Source organism: Rhipicephalus sanguineus, chromosome 3, assembly GCF_013339695.2.
Source record: "Rhipicephalus sanguineus isolate Rsan-2018 chromosome 3, BIME_Rsan_1.4, whole genome shotgun sequence".
Classification (NCBI taxonomy): Eukaryota; Metazoa; Arthropoda; class Arachnida; order Ixodida; family Ixodidae; genus Rhipicephalus; species Rhipicephalus sanguineus.
In genome coordinates, this window is record NC_051178.1 from 156,851,126 (window position 1) to 156,871,574 (window position 20,449).

The following is a 20,449-nucleotide window of genomic DNA, read 5'->3' on the forward strand; positions in this document are numbered from 1 at the left end:
CTGTACCGAGTTGTACTGAGCCTTTACAGTGCCTCATGGGGACAGTTCACGCTGAGCTGCGGCCATTATGACTGTCGTGCATTAATACGAGATCGTATCGCGCCGACGTGGCGGATTACGTTGACATCCACGCTTTTGGTGATCGCTTCACCGGTTGTGATCCCACAAACAAGAACACTGCTGTGCGTACCTGCGGTCGTCTGGATCTGTAATGGCATATCTGTAGCCGATAATATGAGCTAGGGTAGTGAGAATACCACAGCCGCATAAAACGAAATCGCATTGTAAAAGCAACGGATGCACCGCCGCTTTAGCAACTGAAAAAGTACAGGCGCTTGTTCGCGTCACACGTGTAGCTTTTGCGGGGCTCTGCCGAAAGATATCAGGCTTTTCCCCGTGCGTCACGTTTTAGTATTTAATTACCATTCCTCATATAGCGGCAATCACTGTTTTGCGAAAATAAATTCCATTAGGTCGCACATCTGAAAAGGTTGCTTCACCGTATACAGTAGTTCGTAGCAGGGAAGTATCGCAGCACCGCGCTTCTTAGACGTGCTCGGCGTTCACGTACTTACGTTTGTTGATATGTCAGCATTGTCGATTTGTGAGAAGACATGTAGCCAGCTCAGGGACGTCAGACGGTAGAAGAAATGCCTAAGCAGGTTAGGAAAGCGTAGGCCGAACGTGTAAAGACCGAGTGGGTTTGTGCAGGCTGCGAATGGCGGGTGATGCGCTCAGTGTTAAACTTTTTATTTCTATCAAAGATATCTTTTAGAGATCCAGTTTCTGGCGAAAACTCACATGCGTTCGAGAATTCTACTCGGATGATGAGGAAGTTAAGGTGATTTACGCACTCGGTAGGCAAACGACTCGAATTGAAGATTTAACGTGCATTACATGAATTTAGTCGAGAACAAATGCGCAGAGATAACCGTTGGGATAGGGTAATGTGCGAGTATAGTGGCTTTTTAAAATAAAAGGTGCGAAGAGTTTGCAGACAAGTTTGCGTATACCTCCTAGTTCGCTTGAAAAAACAAAAACAAAAAAACAACGCTTTCTCTAGCTGCCGGAAGTTACCGTCAGTTACTTAACCTACAGCAAGCGAGACAAAAAGAAGTTAGTAGGCGCCGAAAACTGTCGCAAAACCATGATGCGCGTCTCTGTCGTCAAGTAGTTAGAAACTGGATTTGTTCCAGAAGCACCATTGGGAAATTGAACAAACGAACACAAACACGACTTGTCATATATGTCGCAGGACCTGAAATGTGACAGTGTCACTAATCGGGTAACGAGCTCACTTTTTAATTGCAAGGAACGCTACATGTGGCTTATGCCAGGCAATTTTGGGATCGGTATGTATAGCTAGGCAAGTCTTTGTCTTGACAAGTAGAAAGTTCAAGCTTCCAATAGTGCCGATGAACCTCAAACTCTAAACACTAGAACGTCTAACCTCTTGCACCTCGACTCTAAACTACCTGGTCACAATAACTTTTTCGTATCTATAGACACCTTTCAGTGCATATAATATATGCCAGTAGTAACGCTACAGTTGACGTATCTACAACATGCACATTCTATACAGTAAAACCTCCGTGATACGAATCTCGCGGGGTTACCCAAAATATTCGTATCACCAGAAAACATGAAATATTAGTATGCGACAAAAGAAAGTTGGCATACGTTGAGTTTCTTTCAGGGCTGCAGCGACGTCATAAACAGCTCTGAATGATTGCCAGTAAAGTTTTTAGACGTCAACGATCATACTTGTACTCGTAAATATACGGTGCATGCGCGCGTGTGTAATTAATGAACCAGATGTGTTATTGTGCCCCGTGACCGCTAGTAGCCCCTTCCTAATCTTTCTACGCTTTTCTGCATGACACTAGAGTACTGCGGCGAAAGTGAGTTAAGAAGCGCTTTGCACACGATAGGGGCCAAGCTCCTTCACCAGGACTGTCCACTTCGTCTCTTGGGGTCTTCGTCCACGTTTCATGGGACTTCATGGCGGACCCGCAGCCCAAGTTTCCGTCTTGTTTCATAGAACGTCTGATTGCGGGGACATCGCTTGCATCGACGTGGCAGGCACATGTTAACACATTACAAAGACGCTGCTGCCTCGAGCACAGGAGCACGCGTCAACACGTCAAAAAAAAAAAAAAAAAAAAGAGAAAGAAAAAAAGAAGCGCGACGTCAACGTCATCTGTAATATAAACGCGAAGGCGCACAAAGGCCTCCAAGATTCGCACGCACTAATCTCGGAGGCAACGATGCACCGTTGATGGTCGCGCAGCGTGCATGCCCGCGCCCACGCGTGACTGCCGCGTCTTCCGCGACAGCGCGGGCAACATCTGTTCGTACCTGTGCGCTAGCATATGTTCGTATCAAACGTCGCGGGGTGCCAATCGGTTCGCAACAACCGTACTCCATTACATTGCAGGCTAATGGGCCTTGGCCGGGACCACAGAAAAATTCGTATCACCCCGAAATTCGTGCGAGCCGTGATCGTATCACCGAGGTTTTACTGTAACACTTTTCTGTGTTAAGCCACGATCACTCAAGCGTTTCGGTCGTGCCAACGCCTAACCGGCGCTTTGAGATGAATGGCATATGCGACTGGCACATGGCTGCAATGAAAGCACATGTCATCTCACGCAAATTTCCATCTTTCCCGAGCACCACGAGCGGTAGCGTACTGACTTCACTGACTTGGAAATCCACTGTCCGTGATTCCCGAGGCACATGACGTTGCGTAGACGCCGTATGACTTTGTGCCACTTGCAAACTGTTTCGCATTACACATATTCCCACAATTCGTGCGATCTGAAAATTTTTTTCTCTTTCGGGTTTGCCTTGTTTTTGAATCTGCGGTGTGGTACGTTTAGAATGGCGTGGTCGGGCTCGGAAGACTCGATTGTTTTGGGCGAGGCCACTGGTTCGTACTCTGGATTGTGCGACAAACATGAGACAGGAAGGCCAGACTGAAATGAGCGCGAAATGAGCGCTCTTTGCTTTCTTGACTGCGTGTTTCTCTCTCAACATTCGCCTTTGCCTGTATCTTTCTCTTCCACTCTATCGCTCTTTTCGCCCCCTTATCCCTCTCCCCCAGTGCGGGGTAGCAAACCGGTCGTGCGTCTGGTTAACCTCCTTGCCCTTCCTCGCTTCTCTCTCTCTCTTCACGATGTGAACCAGTACCAAAGGGACCCACATTTCAGTTCTGTTTTATGGCATACCCTCCGTCGAACAGCTGAAACATTGAAGAAGAAACGTCGCTTGCACGTAACCATATAACCACGTGATGAGCGTAATTGTCCAATGTTGTCGAGGAGCACGTACGGTTCGAGTCCCTGTCGATCTTGGTGTATAGTTATTAAAAAGAAAATACTCATGCAAGAGGATTCTGGTATACAGGATAAGTATTTCAAGACACGGGGGAAGAAAGAGCTGACCTCACTCTGCGCCTGAAAACTTCTCTGTCTTATCACACCACCATTTGCTATCCCCAACAGCGCTTGTATTCTTTTAGCATCCATTCACCTAGCCGAGTAGACGATTGGTTATCTGCTATACGCATCATATGACCTCACAACTTCGATTAACCGCAACGTCTGGGTATCTACTACAGTGGCGTACATCCAGAAAAATCACAAAGGGGGACAGACATCTTCCCATGGCGGCCATATTGTTTTTTTAAATATGCTTTATTTTTAATTATACAAAAACTAAAATTATGCTTTCAAATAAAATAAAAAATTACCCTTAGCGTCGGCGCCGGGTCAGGGAAAACAGCACTGAGCAGTAATAGTACAGGCGTACGTAGCATGGAGAAGTTACTTTCGAAGCGTAACTCGTAGGTACATATCTAGCATATTTCCAGCTATCACATTCGGGTTATAGAACTAAATAAAAATGGTAGCGCTTTTTTGTTATGACGCGTAGAGGTACAGCTTTCCCTTAACTTCAGCTCCATTCCTCATCGCGTATACCTTTTAGAAATAATCTGCGTTTTACACCTCTAAACTTTCTTGTAAAGCACTTTTATGTTCACCGACACACACACACACACACACACACACACACACACACACACACACACACACACACACACACACACACACACACACACACACACACACACACACACACACACACACACACACACACACACACACACACACACACACACACACACACACACACACACACACACACAATCATAGTAGAATAATCGCTCATATACTTCTTTGTGAATGGCTTCTAATAAATCGTCGACATTAAGTAACAGCAGATGATCCGGGATTTTTCATTTACTTTGCATTTTAAACCCCGCGTGATAAACATTTGCTGCGCGTCAGAAATGACTCGTAGCATTTCAGAAAGCTCGTGCTCTACATTGCTTTTTGAAAAGACAAGCAGCTTTCACTTTTGTACTTCGTTTCTGCTAAATGGAAGAGCATCGGATTTCCTCAGAGTTGGGTTTACGGAGAGTGCACTAACTGTCGAGAAGTTCAAATATGGCGTTTGAAAGATAAATCTCAAGGGGGGACACGTGTAAGGGGTATCCCCATCAGCCTGAGCACAAGGGGGACAGGACCACCGGACCACCCCCTCCCCATGATTTACGCCACTGACCAACTAATATGCGTTCGCGCTCTAGTACCTACTGCCACCTTCTCATCCATTAAAATCGCGTCTATAATCTTAGCATTAGTTTAAGGTTGTTGACTTTCAGTAGTTACGGGCCCGTATGGCTCTCAGATTTGCTCCTGGGTATATTAAATCGCACATGTGTTATGAGCCCCTTGCATCTGTTTGCCCAGAACGACGTAAGCGATGTGTAAATCAATTAAATATGACCTGCATTCGCGTCATAACATGACAGTAAAGAAGATCTCAAAACTGCGATCTAGTCGGTCTAGCTGGGTGAGCAACTTCTGCGCTTGGAACCTTAGACAAACTTGTTCTTTACTTCTCTAATGTTTGCTAAAAGACATATTTACATTAAAAAAACGAAAACATGCAGGATAATGCCTGATATTGTGCACTTAGAAGAAACACCCGGTACGTAGAGGTTTAAACTACATCTTACATCTTGCTCAGGAGCTTGTGTGAACTCTTAAAGGCATCGCAGGAGCAGCTTTTCGCAATAGCAGTGTACGATATTGAGGACGTCTTGGATTTATCTTCTTCACTAATGTGAAATCGCACGCACGCACGCTCGCGTTTTTTAAGCTCGAATTGCACGATCCCACGTGGAATTCAAGCCTGCCTTTTCCTGCAACAATATTAAGAGATTCACATTTCTAGACTCGTGGCATTGTTTATCACGTGCAAGTGTAATGAAGATGTGTAATATGATTTTCTTTATTTCCTTTTTCTCTTTATTGAAAAATTTTGCTGGGGTGTTATGGTGAACTATGTACCTAGAACTATGTACCAACTTTCCCAACTAGCCACCCTAATGAACTCGTTTTCTAGTATTATGGTAAGCGAGCGCAAGTTGTTTCACACGATATCACACAGTTTTGTTTTCTGAGCGTTCCCCACTTCCTCCCTCTATTAATAATGAATACGTATCCTGAATGACGTATGTTAGACACTCGGTCATGTTTTGCACAATTGTACTAAATCCTAATTAAGTTTCTGTTAGGACGTCTCCGCGACCTTTCTCACTTGTGGACATAGGATCTTCGTATTCGTACTCCACCCGTGTTTTACGCATCGCACCAATGAAATGAACGAATTAGATAGAGGTCTAGAAACGTGTGTGCGTCGGTACGCGAACGCGTCTGGCCAACACCTCGTAGATAAATTACTGCCGACCAAGCGGTGCGCTTGAAGGTGTTGAAAGGCAGCACACGGAAACGATAGCTTCACATTACCGCTCTTCGTTTATTTTTCTCTTGCCCCAAAAGCCTCTCTTTCGAATGGCACACTAAAAATAAGCGCCGAAGGGCAGTTTTTCTCTGGGGCAAAGTAGGACGAAACGCCGCACGGAAGCCCACCCGTGTGCTGCCGCTGGCCCTGCCAATGTGGCTTCAGGATTGACGCACTCGACCCGAGAGAGAGAGAGAGAGAAGTGTTTCCGTGAGACGCACGCTAAACTTGTGACGCGGTTGGCGGGTTCTCGGAGAGTCAGCAGCCACCCCCCCACGTAGATGCTGCGCTTTGCACGTGGAGAGAGCAAACACGTTCGTAGCTAATGAGGGGAATTTATATTACAGCGAATATGGCTGGGCGAAAGCAAATCTCGTCCGACCTATGTGCGCAAAACCTCCTAGCGCGTATGTTCTACAGAAATTGAGCAGGCCGCCTACTATACTCGCCACTGGTCCACTAGAAACGAAGTAGGGAACTCACGGGTGGCAAACACCAATTCAGATTTCTGCAAAGACGTAACCGGTAATTGAGAAATACTCCAATGAACGGTCTGGGCTAACTCGGTGATAGAATCAAGTTTCACTGGTTAGCCATCTGTTCCGAGGGCTTGGACAATGATTTTTGTTTCGTGAAATGATTGATTGAAACAATGTTATTGAGGTTCTGCGGGACACGCCCTAGCGCCGAGCGGGTGGCACTCCACTCCAGGTTGCACGGTAACACAGACCGCCTGTGTTACAACCAACCAGATGGAATACCTTAATTGCTTTTTCGCTTTAAAACGGGCATACCTTTTTTTTATCCTCGTCTGCTTACCCGCAGGTCGCGGTATCGAATCCCGGCCGCGGCGGCCGCATTTTCGATGGAGGCGAAAAATGCTCGAGGCCTCGGAGCATAATGGTCGAGATTTCCGGAGCCCTCCGATACGGCGTCTCTCATAATGATATCGTGGTTTTGGGATGTTAAACCACAACAATTATTATTTATTATTGATTTTTTACTGTTGTTACAGTAAGGCATATGTTGTTTATATTGTCACGTGGTCGTGACGTCGACGAAGGCAGCAGTCGGCGTTTGCAGGATGAAAGTGTTTATTTGGCCGAACTTGTGGCCGGAAAATGATAACTAGAACTACAGCAATACACGCTGTACAATGATAGCGGCGAACAGGGCGTCGTCCGTCGATCAACTGACTAGTGGTGAAGCGCGTCGGCTTTTATACAGGCGCTATCGAACTTTCCAGCGATATCGCTGCTTGTTGCGCATGTTCTAGAATAAGCTCGAGCGTTCGCGTCTTGCGCGCAATCTTAACAAAACGATCTACTAATCTCGTGAAGCTTCTCGAACACTGAGGCGCGGTTCGCGCTGAGCGTCGCTGGCAGTCTTTGTGGGCGAAAACGGAATACAACAAAAGTGATAATAAGGAACGCACGTGGCAATGCCCCCCTCTGAAAAGCATCGTCCTCGATGCTTAAAACAGAACATGGGGGGGGGGGGGTTATGGTCAATGCATGCAACAATAATAGCAAAAAAAAAAAGAAAGTACAATAAACAAGAATCGCAAGCAAGAAAGTACAATAATAAAGGAAAAGTACAGCCTTCAGATCACTAACGCGCGTAATACGGCTTGAGGCGCACGACATGGACGACTTCAGGTCGTGCACGGCGCTGCTGAGAGTTCGTAATGCCGTCAGGGACAACCTCGTAGTCGAGTGCACCGAGGCGTCGAAGTACCCTGTACGGTCCGAAGTATCGTCGAAGAAGCTTCTCACTAAGTCCCCGTCGGCGTATTGGCGTCCATACCCACACACGGTCACCGGGTTGGTATTCCATGTGGCGTCGTCGAAGGTTGTAGCGGCGGCTGTCAGTCGTCTGCTGGTTCTTAATCCGTAGGCGGGCGAGCTGTCGTGCTTCTTCGGCGTGCTGTAGGTAGGTGGTCACGTCGATGTTTTCCTCGTCGGTCACGTTTGGTAACATGGCGTCGAGCGTCGTTGCCGGGCTCCGTCCGTAGACCAACTTGTATGGCGTCATCTGCGTCGTTTCCTGTACGGCCGTGTTGTACGCGAAGGTCACGTACGGAAGGATGGCATCCCACGTCTTGTGTTCGACGTCAACGTACATGGCCAGCATGTCGGCGATGGTCTTATTTAGACGCTCGGTGAGGCCGTTGGTCTGTGGGTGGTACGCGGTGGTCCGGCGGTGGCTTGTGTGGCTGTATTCCAAGATCGCCTGAGTTAGGTCAGCCGTAAACGCCGTACCTCTGTCGGTGATGAGAACCTCTGGGGCGCCGTGTCGAAGGACGATGCTCTCAACGAAGAACTTGGCTACCTCAGCGGCACTGCCTTTGGGCAGGGCTTTTGTTTCGGCGTAGCGGGTGAGGTAGTCGGTGGCCACGACGATCCATTTATTTCCGCAAGTCGACGTTGGGAACGGCCCCAGGAGGTCCATCCCGATCTGCTGGAATGGTCGCCGAGGAGGCTCGATCGGCTGAAGGAAGCCGGCTGGTCTTGTGGGCGGTGTCTTTCGTCGCTGACAGTCTCGGCACGTCCTTACGTAGCGAGTGACGTCGGCGGCAAGGCGTGGCCAGTAGTACTTTTCCTGTACTCGTGCGAGCGTGCGGGAAAGTCCGAGGTGTCCAGCCGTCGGGTCGTCGTGCAGGGCATGCAGAATTTCTGGTCGCAGTCCTGAAGGTACAACGACAAGGTAGCTGGCTCGGGCAGGAGAGAAGTTCTTCTTTACGAGGACGTTGTTTTTCAAGGAAAATGATGCCAACCCTCGCCTGAATACTTTTGGGACAACGATGGTCCTGCCCTCCAGGTATTCAACTAGACTCTTCAGCTCGGGTCGGCTCGCTGTTGTTCGGCGAAGTCGTCGGTACTTATGGCTCCCAAGAAGCTGTCATCATCGTGGTCGTCGGGCGGTGGTGGGTCGACGGGGGCACGAGACAAGCAGTCGGCGTCGGAGTGTTTCTTTCCGGACTTGTAAACGACGGTAATGTCGAATTCTTGAAGTCGTAGGCTCCACCGTGCGAGCCGACCTGAAGGGTCCTTCAAGTTAGCTAGCCAACACAATGCGTGGTGGTCGCTCACAACTTTGAAGGGCCTGCCGTAGAGGTAGGGGCGAAACTTGGATGTAGCCCAGATGATCGCTAGGCACTCCTTTTCCGTTGTGGAATAGTTCGCTTCTGCCTTTGATAGCGACCGGCTAGCATAACTGATGACCCTTTCCTGCCCGGCAGTCTTCTGCACAAGGACGGCGCCGAGTCCTACGCTGCTTGCGTCGGTGTGGATTTCCGTATCGGCGTATTCATCGAAATGCGCTAGTATCGGAGGCATCTGAAGGCGTCGTTTCAGTTCTTCAAATGCTTCGATTTGCGCCGTTTCCCACTTGAATGGCACGTCGCTCTTCGTGAGGTGAGTTAGCGGCTCGGCGATTCGTGAAAATTCCTTGACGAAGCGCCTGTAGTAGGCGCACAAGCCGAGAAAACGGCGCACGGATTTGGTGTCGCTGGGTGGCGGGAAGGCAGCGATGGCAGCTGTTTTCCGCGGGTCTGGGCGAACACCATCCCTGCTGATAACGTGACCCAAAAACAAGAGCTCCTCGTACGCGAAGCGGCACTTTTCAGGCTTCAAAGTGAGGCCGGAGGTCTTGATTGTTTCAAGTACAGCTTCAAGGCGCCGGAGGTGTTCGTCGAAGCTTGAGGCAAACACAACGACGTCGTCCAAGTACACGAGGCACGTCTGCCACTTCAAGCCAGCCAGCACTGTGTCCATAACACGTTGGAATGTCGCAGGTGCCGAACAAAGACCGAAGGGCATGACCTTGAACTCGAAGAGGCCGTCTGGTGTTATAAAGGCCGTCTTTTCTCGGTCTCTCTCGTCGACTTCGATTTGCCAGTAGCCGGTCTTGAGGTCCATCGACGAAAAGTACTTCGCGTTGTGGAGTCGATCCAGGGCGTCGTCTATCCGTGGTAGAGGGTACACGTCCTTCTTCGTGATTTTGTTCAGGCGACGATAATCGACGCAGAAACGTAGGGTTCCATCCTTCTTCCTCACTAACACTACGGGAGACGCCCACGGACTCTTGGACGGCTGGATGATGTCGTCGCGTAGCATTTCGTCGACTTGCTTCTTAACGGCGTCCCTTTCTCGCGTCGAAACCCGGTAGGGACTCTGACGGAGTGGTCGAGCATTTTCTTCCGTTATGATACGGTGTTTAGCAAGGGGCGTTTGCCGGACCCGTGATGACGACGAAAAACAGTCCTTGTATTTCTTCAGAAGGCATCGGAGCTGTTGGTGTTGGCGGGCGGGAAGGCTTGGATTTACGTCGAAGGATGGCTCAGGCATTGCGGTTGTCGTTGTAGCTTCGTCAGAATCTGAAAAGGCAAACGCATCGCTGACAGCCAAGATTTCTTCGATGTACGCAATCGTCGTGCCCCTGCTCAGGTGTCTGTATTCTTGGCTGAAATTCGTTAGCATCACGCTTCCTTTCCCTTCATACAGCCGAGCAATGCCTCTTGCGACGCAAATGTCACGGTCTAGCAGCAAACCCTGATCGCTCTCGATGACACCTTCGATGCATTCAGCCGTTTCGGTGCCGACGGGAATTATGATGCTGGATCTAGGAGGAATGGTGACTTGATCCTCGAGCACGTTCAGGGCATGTTGACATGGGTTCGTATCCGGCGGTGTCGCTTTCTCCGACGATAGGGTTATCGACTTGGTTCTTAAGTCGATGACGGCGCCGTGGTCACTTAGGAAGTCCATTCCAAGTATCACATCCCTGGAGCAGTTTTGTAGGATTACAAAGCTCGCAGGATAAGTCCGGTTGTTGATAGTGACTCTCGCCGTGCAGACACCAATCGGCGTTATTAGATGGCCTCCAGCGGTCCGGATCTCGGGGCCTTCCCAAGCAGTCCTAACTTTCTTCAGCTTCGCGGCGAACGGTCCACTGATGACAGAATAGTCGGCTCCGGTGTCGACGAGAGCTGTGACGCTGTGGCCGTCGATAAGGACGTCGAGGTCGCTAGTTCGTCGTCTTGCATTGCAGTTAGGTCGTGGCGTCGGGTCACGGCTACGTCGGTTTGTTCCGCTGCTTCCCCGTTGCGTTGTCAGGTCCACTTCGGTCCGCGAGGCTTCGTCGTCAGGGCTCTGTCTGGTTCGCGTCAGGTCTTCAAGGTTTCGTCGTGGCGTCGTCGTCGGCGGCGGAGGATCTTCGATGTTTCGTCGTACAGCAACCGCACCTCCATCGGTTGCTGCCCTTAGTTTTCCGGATACGGGACTAGGCGACCGGCCCCGGAACGGGCCAGTGTACTGGCGGCGTTGGGGAGAGGCGTAGCGGCCTGGCGACGGCGATCGGGAAGGTCCTCGGGGGGTCCACTGCGCTCCTGCCAGATAGTCGGCGATGTCACGTGGTCGTTCACCCTGCTGTGGACGCGGCGCGTCGATGGCGAACCCGCGCAGTCCCATCCGTCGATACTGGCAGCGGCGGTAGGTGTGGCCGGCTTCTCCGCAGTGGTAGCAGAGTGGACGATGGTCGGGGGCGCGCCAAACGTCGGTCTTCCTCGGCGTGTATCGCTGGCCGGTTGGCGGGCGGTACGGCGTAGGTGGTGGCGGCGGTGGTGCCTGGCGGCGGAACTGCTGTGGCGGCGCGGCGTCTTGACGCGGGCGAGGAGGGGGGCGCGTTGCGTCGGGCTGCAGCAGCATAACTCATTGCTTGAGCTGCGGCGGTGCCGGCTGAGGAACACCCAGTGACTCTTTGATTTCCTCGCGGACAATGTCTGCGATCGAATCCACTTGAGGCTGCGGCGAAGGTAACAGCTTGCGCAACTCCTCCCGCACGATCGCTCGGATGGTTTCGCGCAAGTCGTCGGTGGCTAGTGAGTGCACTTCGGAATAGGTTGCAGACAGCGGCGAGCGGTTGTACTGTTTCGTCCGCATGTCCAGTGTCTTTTCAATAGTCGTAGCCTCGGTGAGGAATTCGGCGACCGTCGTGGGCGGGTTGCGGACAAGTCCCGCGAAAAGTTCTTGTTTGACACCCCGCATGAGCAGGCGAACTTTTTTGTCTTCCGCCATCGCAGCGTCGGCCTGACGGAAAAGTCGAGTCATCTCTTCCGTGAAGATGGTGACGTTTTCGTTTGGCAGCTGCACCCGGGTCTCCAGCAAAGCAGCGGCCTTTTCCTTGCGGACGATGCTCGCGAAGGTATTGAGGAACGTCGTCCGAAAGAGGTCCCAGGATTGAAGGCTCGATTCATGGTTTTCGAACCACGTCTTCGCGGCGTCTTCTAAGTAGAAGTAGACGTGGCGCAGCTTCTCTTCAGTGTCCCAGTGGTTGAAGGCGGCGACTCGCTCGTACGTCTCCAGCCAGCTCTCCGGGTCTTCAAGCGACGATCCACGGAAAGTTGGTGGCTCCCTTGGCTGTTGCATCACTACCGTTGTAGGTGGCAGGGGGTCTGTCATCGTCTCGGCGGTAGATGCGACGGTCTTCGGCTGCCTGGCGTTTTCGGGAAGGAGCCCGTACTCTGGTTGTAGTCCCTTCTGCCGGCGGCTGGTTCGAGGATCCGGGTTGACCTTAGAGTCGTCTTCTTCGCGGCTTGGGCTTGGGTCAGCGCTCCGCGGTGGCGTCCGGATCATGAAGCAGCACCTCCACCAGATGTCACGTGGTCGTGACGTCGACGAAGGCAGCAGTCGGCGTTTGCAGGATGAAAGTGTTTATTTGGCCGAACTTGTGGCCGGAAAATGATAACTAGAACTACAGCAATACACGCTGTACAATGATAGCGGCGAACAGGGCGTCGTCCGTCGATCAACTGACTAGTGGTGAAGCCCGTCGGCTTTTATACAGGCGCTATCGAACTTTCCAGCGATATCGCTGCTTGTTGCGCATGTTCTAGAATAAGCTCGAGCGTTCGCGTCTTGCGCGCAATCTTAACAAAACGATCTACTAATCTCGTGAAGCTTCTCGAACACTGAGGCGCGGTTCGCGCTGAGCGTCGCTGGCAGTCTTTGTGGGCGAAAACGGAATACAACAAAAGTGATAATAAGGAAAGCACGTGGCAATATGGGTAGTACTTGTATGAATGAGTGTTACAAAAAAATTACTGAATGAGTGGGTAAACGAATTCTTATTATTTGACACGGATATCATCGTGCTCTTTCTTTTCTTTTCGTCAGACGTCTACACGCTTGAAATACAAACAATAATACTCACATGCAAGTTTCAAATTACACGTCTGGGTAGTTATGTCCCTGTTTCTCCTATCAAGATTATTATTCCACGTCATGCTTCAATGAAAATAACGCTGCTTTCGCCGGACTGCGTCATCCAATTGTCATGACGAATTGTATAGCGCAAACGGGGTACTTGGACAGCGTTTGCGCTATACAATTCGTCATGACATACCAACTAGCCCAAGCCAATACCCTTATCCAATTGTCGTAACGACACTGTTTTCATATTTAGGCAGATGAGCACGTGTCCTGAATCATTCTTCTCTCGTGCAGAGTAGCCGACTGATATCGTTCCTAGTAGTCTTCAGGATTGTCTTTATTTCCCTCCCTCTCTCTGCGCATTCGGTGATCTCGTGGTTTCCCGTTCTCTCGCGCAGCAGAGCGTGACGTGAGCAGAGCCGTACTAATGGCGGACCAGGAAGAGGAAGGCAAACCCAAGAAGGAGGTGCGCGTGTTCGGGCGTCCCGAGCTGGCCTCCAAGGTGGCCATGTTCCAGCGCAAGGCCGAAGACCACGATCGTAAGCAGAAGGACAATCCCTTTTCGGGACGCTGGGACGGATCCGCCTCCGGCGCACTGTCCAAGGACGACCCACGGTGAGCGCCTCGTCCTTCCGTTCGGAGCCACATCATTCACCTATGTGTCGTTCACACAAACTTTGTATCATGGTTAACAGCACAAAAAGGACACGGACAAAGAGGACACCAGACGACACGAACGCTGACGTGTCGTCTGGTCTCCTCTTTTTCCATGCCCTTTTGCGCTGTAAACCATGCACGTAATTCCAACTCGCCCAATTGTCTATCCTCATTCAAAACTTTGCATATTTGCATGCAAAGGAGTAGACATGGTGTGTTCCAGTTCAGGCCAGCATCGAAGACAGTATACGTTGGCAGCTAAGAGGAATGAATGAATGCACAACTTTATTTTTCCCTGATTAACGGGAAGGGGGCAATGGGACAGAGGGTGCGGGGAGGACCTACTTGAAGTAGGCCTCCTCTACCCTCTCAGCTAAGAGGAGAACCTCGAGGCCCAGTCGCCCGAGTAATGGAACGCTTCATGGCGTCTGCATGATGGGGCGCCAGCCGGGTCTACCGGAGAGAGCTGGGAAAATCACGAGATGGTTGTTTTTTAGACGCGAAGCAGCCTATGAACAAGGCCTGTCCCCCCTGCGTGACCAGTGCCCCGCATGCCACTAGATGTATGTTAGAAAGAAGAGAACGAAGTGCTGGCACGAGAGGAGAGCTCGCGCATGGTGTGCAGAAAGGAATGTTTGCCTGACATATTGACGTGCGATAGAACGCTCGCTCCACTGCGGCGCGTGCTCTAGTATAAATCATGCAAGGTACCCACTACGCCATAAATCATGCAAGGTACCCACTACGCCATAAATCATGCAAGGTACCCACTTCGCCATAAATCATCGTCATTCATGGAAGGTACCCACTACGCCATAAATCATCGTCATTCATGCAAGGTACCCACAGGCCCGTAGATCCACAACCAGGGGGGGAGCCCGCCCCCCCCCTCCGAATTTTTATGATACATGGTGTTTTACCGAAAATAAATAACGAAAATAGGCGTTTTTCTCAAATGGTCAAGGCTTTCAGCAAGCGCCCCCCCCCCCCCCCTCCAGGAAAAAATTCCTGGCTACGGGCCTGCCCACTACGCCATAAATCATGCAAGGTACCCTTAGATGCGAAGCAGCTTATGAACGAGGCCTGTCTCCCCAGCGTCGCGTCGACGTAGCCAGTGCCCCAGCCGATCCGGAGCGGCGGGCTCGCGAAGCCGAAGCGAAACGGGCGCGTTGACATCGCATTCTCAAACTTCAAGCTGCAACCTTTGCAGCAAGAGCCATTAACTTTATACTTTACGGACCACAAGGCCGTTATACTCAAGGGAAAACGCTCCCCTGAGCTTAAAGTCATATATGACGAGTAACAACATCAGGGGAACCCCGAATAGAAGGACCATGAACAGTGATGAAGAAAATAAAACATTTACAGAAATCTAAGTCGACTTATTGCTGCTTCGCATACTACTCAGGGTTCCCATATACGGGGAGATGGCCGGGCTTTTTCTGGCTTCTTTCGCGTCAGATCACTTGAAAAACGCAACCATGCTCATATTAAGCATGAAGAAAAGCGTGACTAAGTTTTCCTGTGAGCAGACGATGACGACGTCGTTTCCAAGTCTTCTGCTCAGTAGCCACCTTGTTAAGAGAGCGAAGCAAGCTGCATCGTGTTTGACTTCGATGCTGTCTTTTGCGAAGCTGCCTGTATTGCCGACTTCGCCAGAATTGGGAAGAAATTAAAATGGCCGCAGTCCATTTAGATGTATATTTAGCCGTCTACCGTGAGTATCGAGGCATGCATTGAGCTTGTAGATTTACGTGAGCGCTTATCTTCTTCACTATTCGCCGCTTTCAACAGCAATCTCTGCCACGTAACCATAGAATAAATTACCACGCTACTTAATCTTGCTTTCGGTGCATGTTCACGCTAGTGAAGTTAGCATGAATTCTTTGAACAAGTTACGAAATGTAGCATCTGCCCAATCGCACTTTGGTGACATTATGGTGTGCAGCCTATCTCCAGCTGGCATAAGATAAGTTCTACAGGTTATCTTACAATGTTACTGCAAGAATTACTGTAGCAAACCGTGGCTTGGATAAAGGGCCTGGCGAGCTTCAAATGTATCGGTTGAGCCACCGTGCACGAAGACGACGGTTTAATACATGGACTTGCTAAACTAAGTTATTTTGGCATCAGACGGCTTTGTGACCCTGCGGATTGGCAGTTTTAGCGTGATAGTGTTAGAGAGCTAGTTTCACATAATTTCGGTGTCGACGTCGGCGTCGATAGTTGTGAGCGAAAAATCAGCGCTGTCCGTGAGCGAAAATTCGATATAGATGCAAATAAAGAAAATAATAAAAGAAACTTCCGTGGGAGCGGGAATCGAACCCAGGACTTCTGCGTGGCAAGTAGGTGTTCTACCGCAGAGCCACGCCCGTTCTCGAAGTTGTTTCGGAAATAAACACCATATCAATGTCATGTAGTGCGAGGGATGTCCTCAACGCATGTAACATTGCGTGGCAGAAGCGTAGAATTGCACCGGGCGTCAAAACATGTGAATTTGTGCTACGAGTAGTCGGTTTAGAGGCCCACCAATTACAAAGCGCACGGGCATTACTCATCATTATCAGCAACAGCATCAACAACGTGTGCAGCTGCGCAGGTATGCGCGTGTTGCCTTACGGACGCGTAGCATGGTACTTCGCCAATTCGCAAAAGGAAGAATTATGGCGTAGTGGGCACTACGCAGCTGTACTTGCAGTAAACATTCTAGGATAGTTTGAAACGGCCGATGTTGTTACTCGCACAGACGCTTCTTTTCTTGCGGCGTGGTTGAGGTGTTCACTGAGAAGCGAAGCGAGGCTACAGAGTGAGAAGACGATGCGCACGGGGCCCGATTATGCTATCGCGTTCTACTCTTGAAGGCGAAGCTGAAGCGTCCTCCAAATTTTTTTAATAACATCTTGCGCTATTATTGTAATATTTCGTTCACTATGGACATGTTAATTAATGACATGTTACCAGAGCGAAAGCAGTCAGAAATTGGCAAATTTTTTTACGAGCGAACATTTTCATGAATTCGAGCGGAGCTTTCAATAGTCATGTGCGCTCCCGAAAAGCCCGTGCCCTCTTACACCTGATAGAACGACGGAACACAGTCACGCTCGGAAGCTAGATACGTGGGCTTCAAGGCGAGCGGTGAATTCCGCTTACGCAGAATCCATGCATCTGGCAACGAAAAAAAAAAAACGTCCTCCGTCCGTTAGGCCACCGTGTGTAATCTTGACACGCGGTGTTTCGCCTATCGTTGGCTTTAGAAGCTAATTTGCTTCCTTTTTAAGTTTTGCGATAAAGGTCTTGTACGTAGTATTTGCTTGCTCCTTCGACAAACCACCCACCTAAGTTCACTTTCTCTAGCTCTCTCTCTCTCTCTAACGCACTTATGTCTGCTTCCAGGTACGGCCACCCCGAAGAAGGTTCGAAGACGGAGAAGCGTGGTAAGCAAGCCGGCCAGCTGATAAGCAGTGAGGTTCGCGTACTGTGCGAGAACCTGCACGAGTTCGGCACCGAACAGCCGGACGGCACTCGGGCTATCACGTTCGGCGAGCTCTTCCAGGTAACCCTTTCTTCTCACAAGCAACTCTTTCTAGCATTTTTGTTTTGTTTTGATCGTGTTTCGCACAAGTCAAACGGTAAAATAAGAAAAGAAATATACGACAGGTAAAAAAAACAAATGCAAAAGAAGGCGTTAGGCGAAGCCTCAAGCGTTGATTACAAGCTTATAAGGAATGCTGTGTAAAATACATGTGATCAGCGCAATCCTATTTTATTTATAAGTACGGGAAAGTAACTGTTCACGATAGTATGCGCAAGCGCGACTGAACGTGGGCGTAGAAAGAAACTGACTCACAGACACTGCGATCTCTACGTCCTCGTCTAGTCGCGTTTTCACGTTATATCGTGAATTCTAACCGATTAGCCCTCCGACGTGCTTTAACTGTTCGCGTTTTTCTTCGGTCGCAGAAGCTATGTATCGTTTGGCTTAGCGTGTAACGCGCACACAGCTATACAAAACATTAGTAGGCGCGCGTTGAAAACATCGCCGGTCCTAGAGGCCTGCGGAGATTTCCAAACACTTAGCTGAAATTCTCGCAGAGGTCGCTTAAAAGCGCTGTAGTTTACACGAATATGCTGTTAGAAACTCGAAGAACCGCCGCGACACCCTCCCGTTGCACGAATGCTGATTGTACATTCGGTAATGAATTAACAGATTTCGTAGGACGTCCACCATTAGATAGAGACGCATTGTCACGTTGCTTCCTCTGTCCCGTCTGTTGTTGCGCTAAGTAAGTTTTGAAAAATGAATGTGTAGGATTTGTGCCTTGTTTCTGTAAGGCTTTACTCCCACGTGGTCTCTCTGCAGCAACGGTTTAAATATGAGCCGCTTGTTTCTGCTCGATATGTGTGGGTGAGTGACTAACAGTCAACGCTACTAAGCGCACATGACACGCATGGTATACGTGTAAGTGATGAATTCAAACGGTTAAGGACAGTTAGCCTGTTTACTCGCGTAGAGAACCCACTCGCGTAACGAAACCAACGTCTGCCTCCGACATTGAAAAATTACACTTTTATTTTTACACTGACGACAGGTGATTCGACGTCACCGTCGTAATACTGAAACTAGACGAAATGACGCCGGTTGTGCCTAATGACTTATGGGAAATGCTGCCATGTCGAGGATTCACCCTAGGCAGATGTGCCGACGGGTCGCGACCCTTCGTGCAAAGCTTGGCATATGTTCGCAAGGAGTGATATATTGCAAGATCACTCGTGCAGGTTAATGTGGTGTCGACATGTTTGCACATCGTAAGTGGAAACGAGGACAGAGGAGAGGACACAAGACAGCGCCTGTGCTGTATTGGCGTAGCCAGGCAGGGAGGGGGGGGGGGGTTACATTCGGTAGATTTTGCAGGACGGTGGTTGTCGGCTGGTCATCAGTGGACGCTTCCAAGGCTTCAACACCACCACATTAAGTTGACAGAATGGTAGCTTAGGCTAGTAGGTGATTCAATATAGACATGTTTGCACAGCGCAAATGAAACGAGGAGGGAGGAGGGGACACATCACAGCAGAATGAAGGGGGGGAGGCGGTGCTGGGGGAGGGTCCCCCCTCCCCCCCGACCTCCGGAAAAGGTTTCTGGCTACGCCTCTGCTGTATTGGGCCCTCTCCTCTTTCTCCATTCCATTTGCGCTGTGCAAACATGTCGATATTGAATCCCCAACTACCGCCCAGGCTACTCTTCTGTCACCTTAATGTGGTGGTGTTAAAGCGGTGTAAGCGTCCACGGGTGACCAGCCGACAACCACCGTCCTGCAAAATCTACCGAAAAACATTTTTTCTCTCGTGTTGTGCACTTCCCCCTCAAATTTACGCCATTCTGAAAAAAAATTAAAATGTGGGTTCACTATGTGAGTGAACATGGTATATGCTCGAAGTGCGCCTAACACTTCACGCTGCAAAAGCACATCTCTGCGACTTTCTCCTTTGCACCCCCAGCTGTACACGAGCATCTCGAACAAGGTGGTGGGCATTCTGCTGCGCGCGCGCAAGCACGGGCTCGTCGACTTCGAGGGCGAGATGCTGTACCAGCGGCGAGACGACGGCGTCGTAATCCGGCTGCTGCGGCCTATCGCCGAGATACACGCAGAGATGGGCTACGACCCGGCTCTGGCGCAGCTGCCCAAGACCACACCTGTGCTGCTGGGAGGCAAGACAGCCGCATCGTAGTCGCAAGACACTGTTCTACGTGGCCACAACCTCTGATAGTGCTCATTCGAGCCCCGGCAGACTGGGCCGTGGTTAAGATCAGCGTGATCAGCCGTTGCTCTATGTGTGCTATGTGTGTGTACGCGTTCCGTTTGGAAAGACGTAAACGAAGCTTGTAACGACAATTTCGGTTTCTATCCGTAAACGCATTAAAGAAGAGCTTTCAAAGCTTCCACAGCGGTGCGAAATTCGCCTCGAAGATCTTCGTTTGGGCCTTCGCGTGAATCTAGCCGAGGCAATCACCGTAATAGCGATAAAAACGGCGGGCGGCAGTTTTATGCAAATGATTCTTACTTACCGAGAAAAAAAGAATGAAACCTACAACAAAGTTTCTCCAGTTTCGTATCTTGAGTCTCACATACAGTAAGTGCAGCCGTGGTTTCGAAAGTGGAAATAAGCGGGCGGTGTTACGACGGTTTACGTCAGACCTCGATTGAGGAAAAAAAAGTATATGTGATCGAATATCTCATGCATTGCGAGCGCATGTAATGTCATATAATAAAATGCCAGGACGAGAGGATTTTTCGTAACATAACTCAATTTGACAGCTATTGGGTTGATAGAAGTTCAGTTTTCGCTTGAGGCTTGCTGGACTTTAGCAAGCGAAGGGGGAACTTTATTTGCCGCTTGAGGTGGTCGTTAAGTTTGACTGCCTTTACAGCCCGAGTTGGACGGTGTTTCAACATCATCTGTCTACTCACTTTCATTGTGCGCTCGTCGGCCTGCCTTGTTTTGTTTTGCTATCTAACCTCTGAACCACTCGATCCAGATTAATCTTCGCGTAAGCAGTGCAGCGAAACAAAAAGAGGCAGGAGTATAGGCTTTCTTCCTTTCTTTCTTTCTTTCTTTCTTTCTTTCTTTCTTTCTTTCTTTCTTTCTTTCTTTTCTTTTCTTTTCTTTCTTTCTTTCTTTTCTTTCTTTCTTTTTCTTTCTTTCTTTC

General features: G+C 49.8%; 1 protein-coding gene across 3 annotated transcripts in view; it reads left to right on the plus strand.

The window, feature by feature from the left end:
- The window catches only part of LOC119387555 (actin-binding Rho-activating protein), a 75,540-nt gene extending 56,041 nt beyond the window's left edge, over nt 1–19,499 (plus strand). For 2 of the 3 annotated variants that reach the window (XM_049413544.1, XM_037654980.2), the window contains exons 2-4: nt 13,484–13,700; nt 17,136–17,295; nt 19,240–19,499. In XM_049413544.1, coding sequence (XP_049269501.1) covers nt 13,513–13,700; nt 17,136–17,295; nt 19,240–19,470 — 579 coding nt within the window. In that variant the 5' untranslated portion in view covers nt 13,484–13,512 and the 3' untranslated portion in view covers nt 19,471–19,499. The remainder of the gene's footprint in view (nt 1–13,483; nt 13,701–17,135; nt 17,296–19,239) is intronic. The other variant, XM_049413543.1, reaches the window with a different exon arrangement.
- The last annotated feature ends 950 nt before the right edge of the window (nt 19,500–20,449 follow it).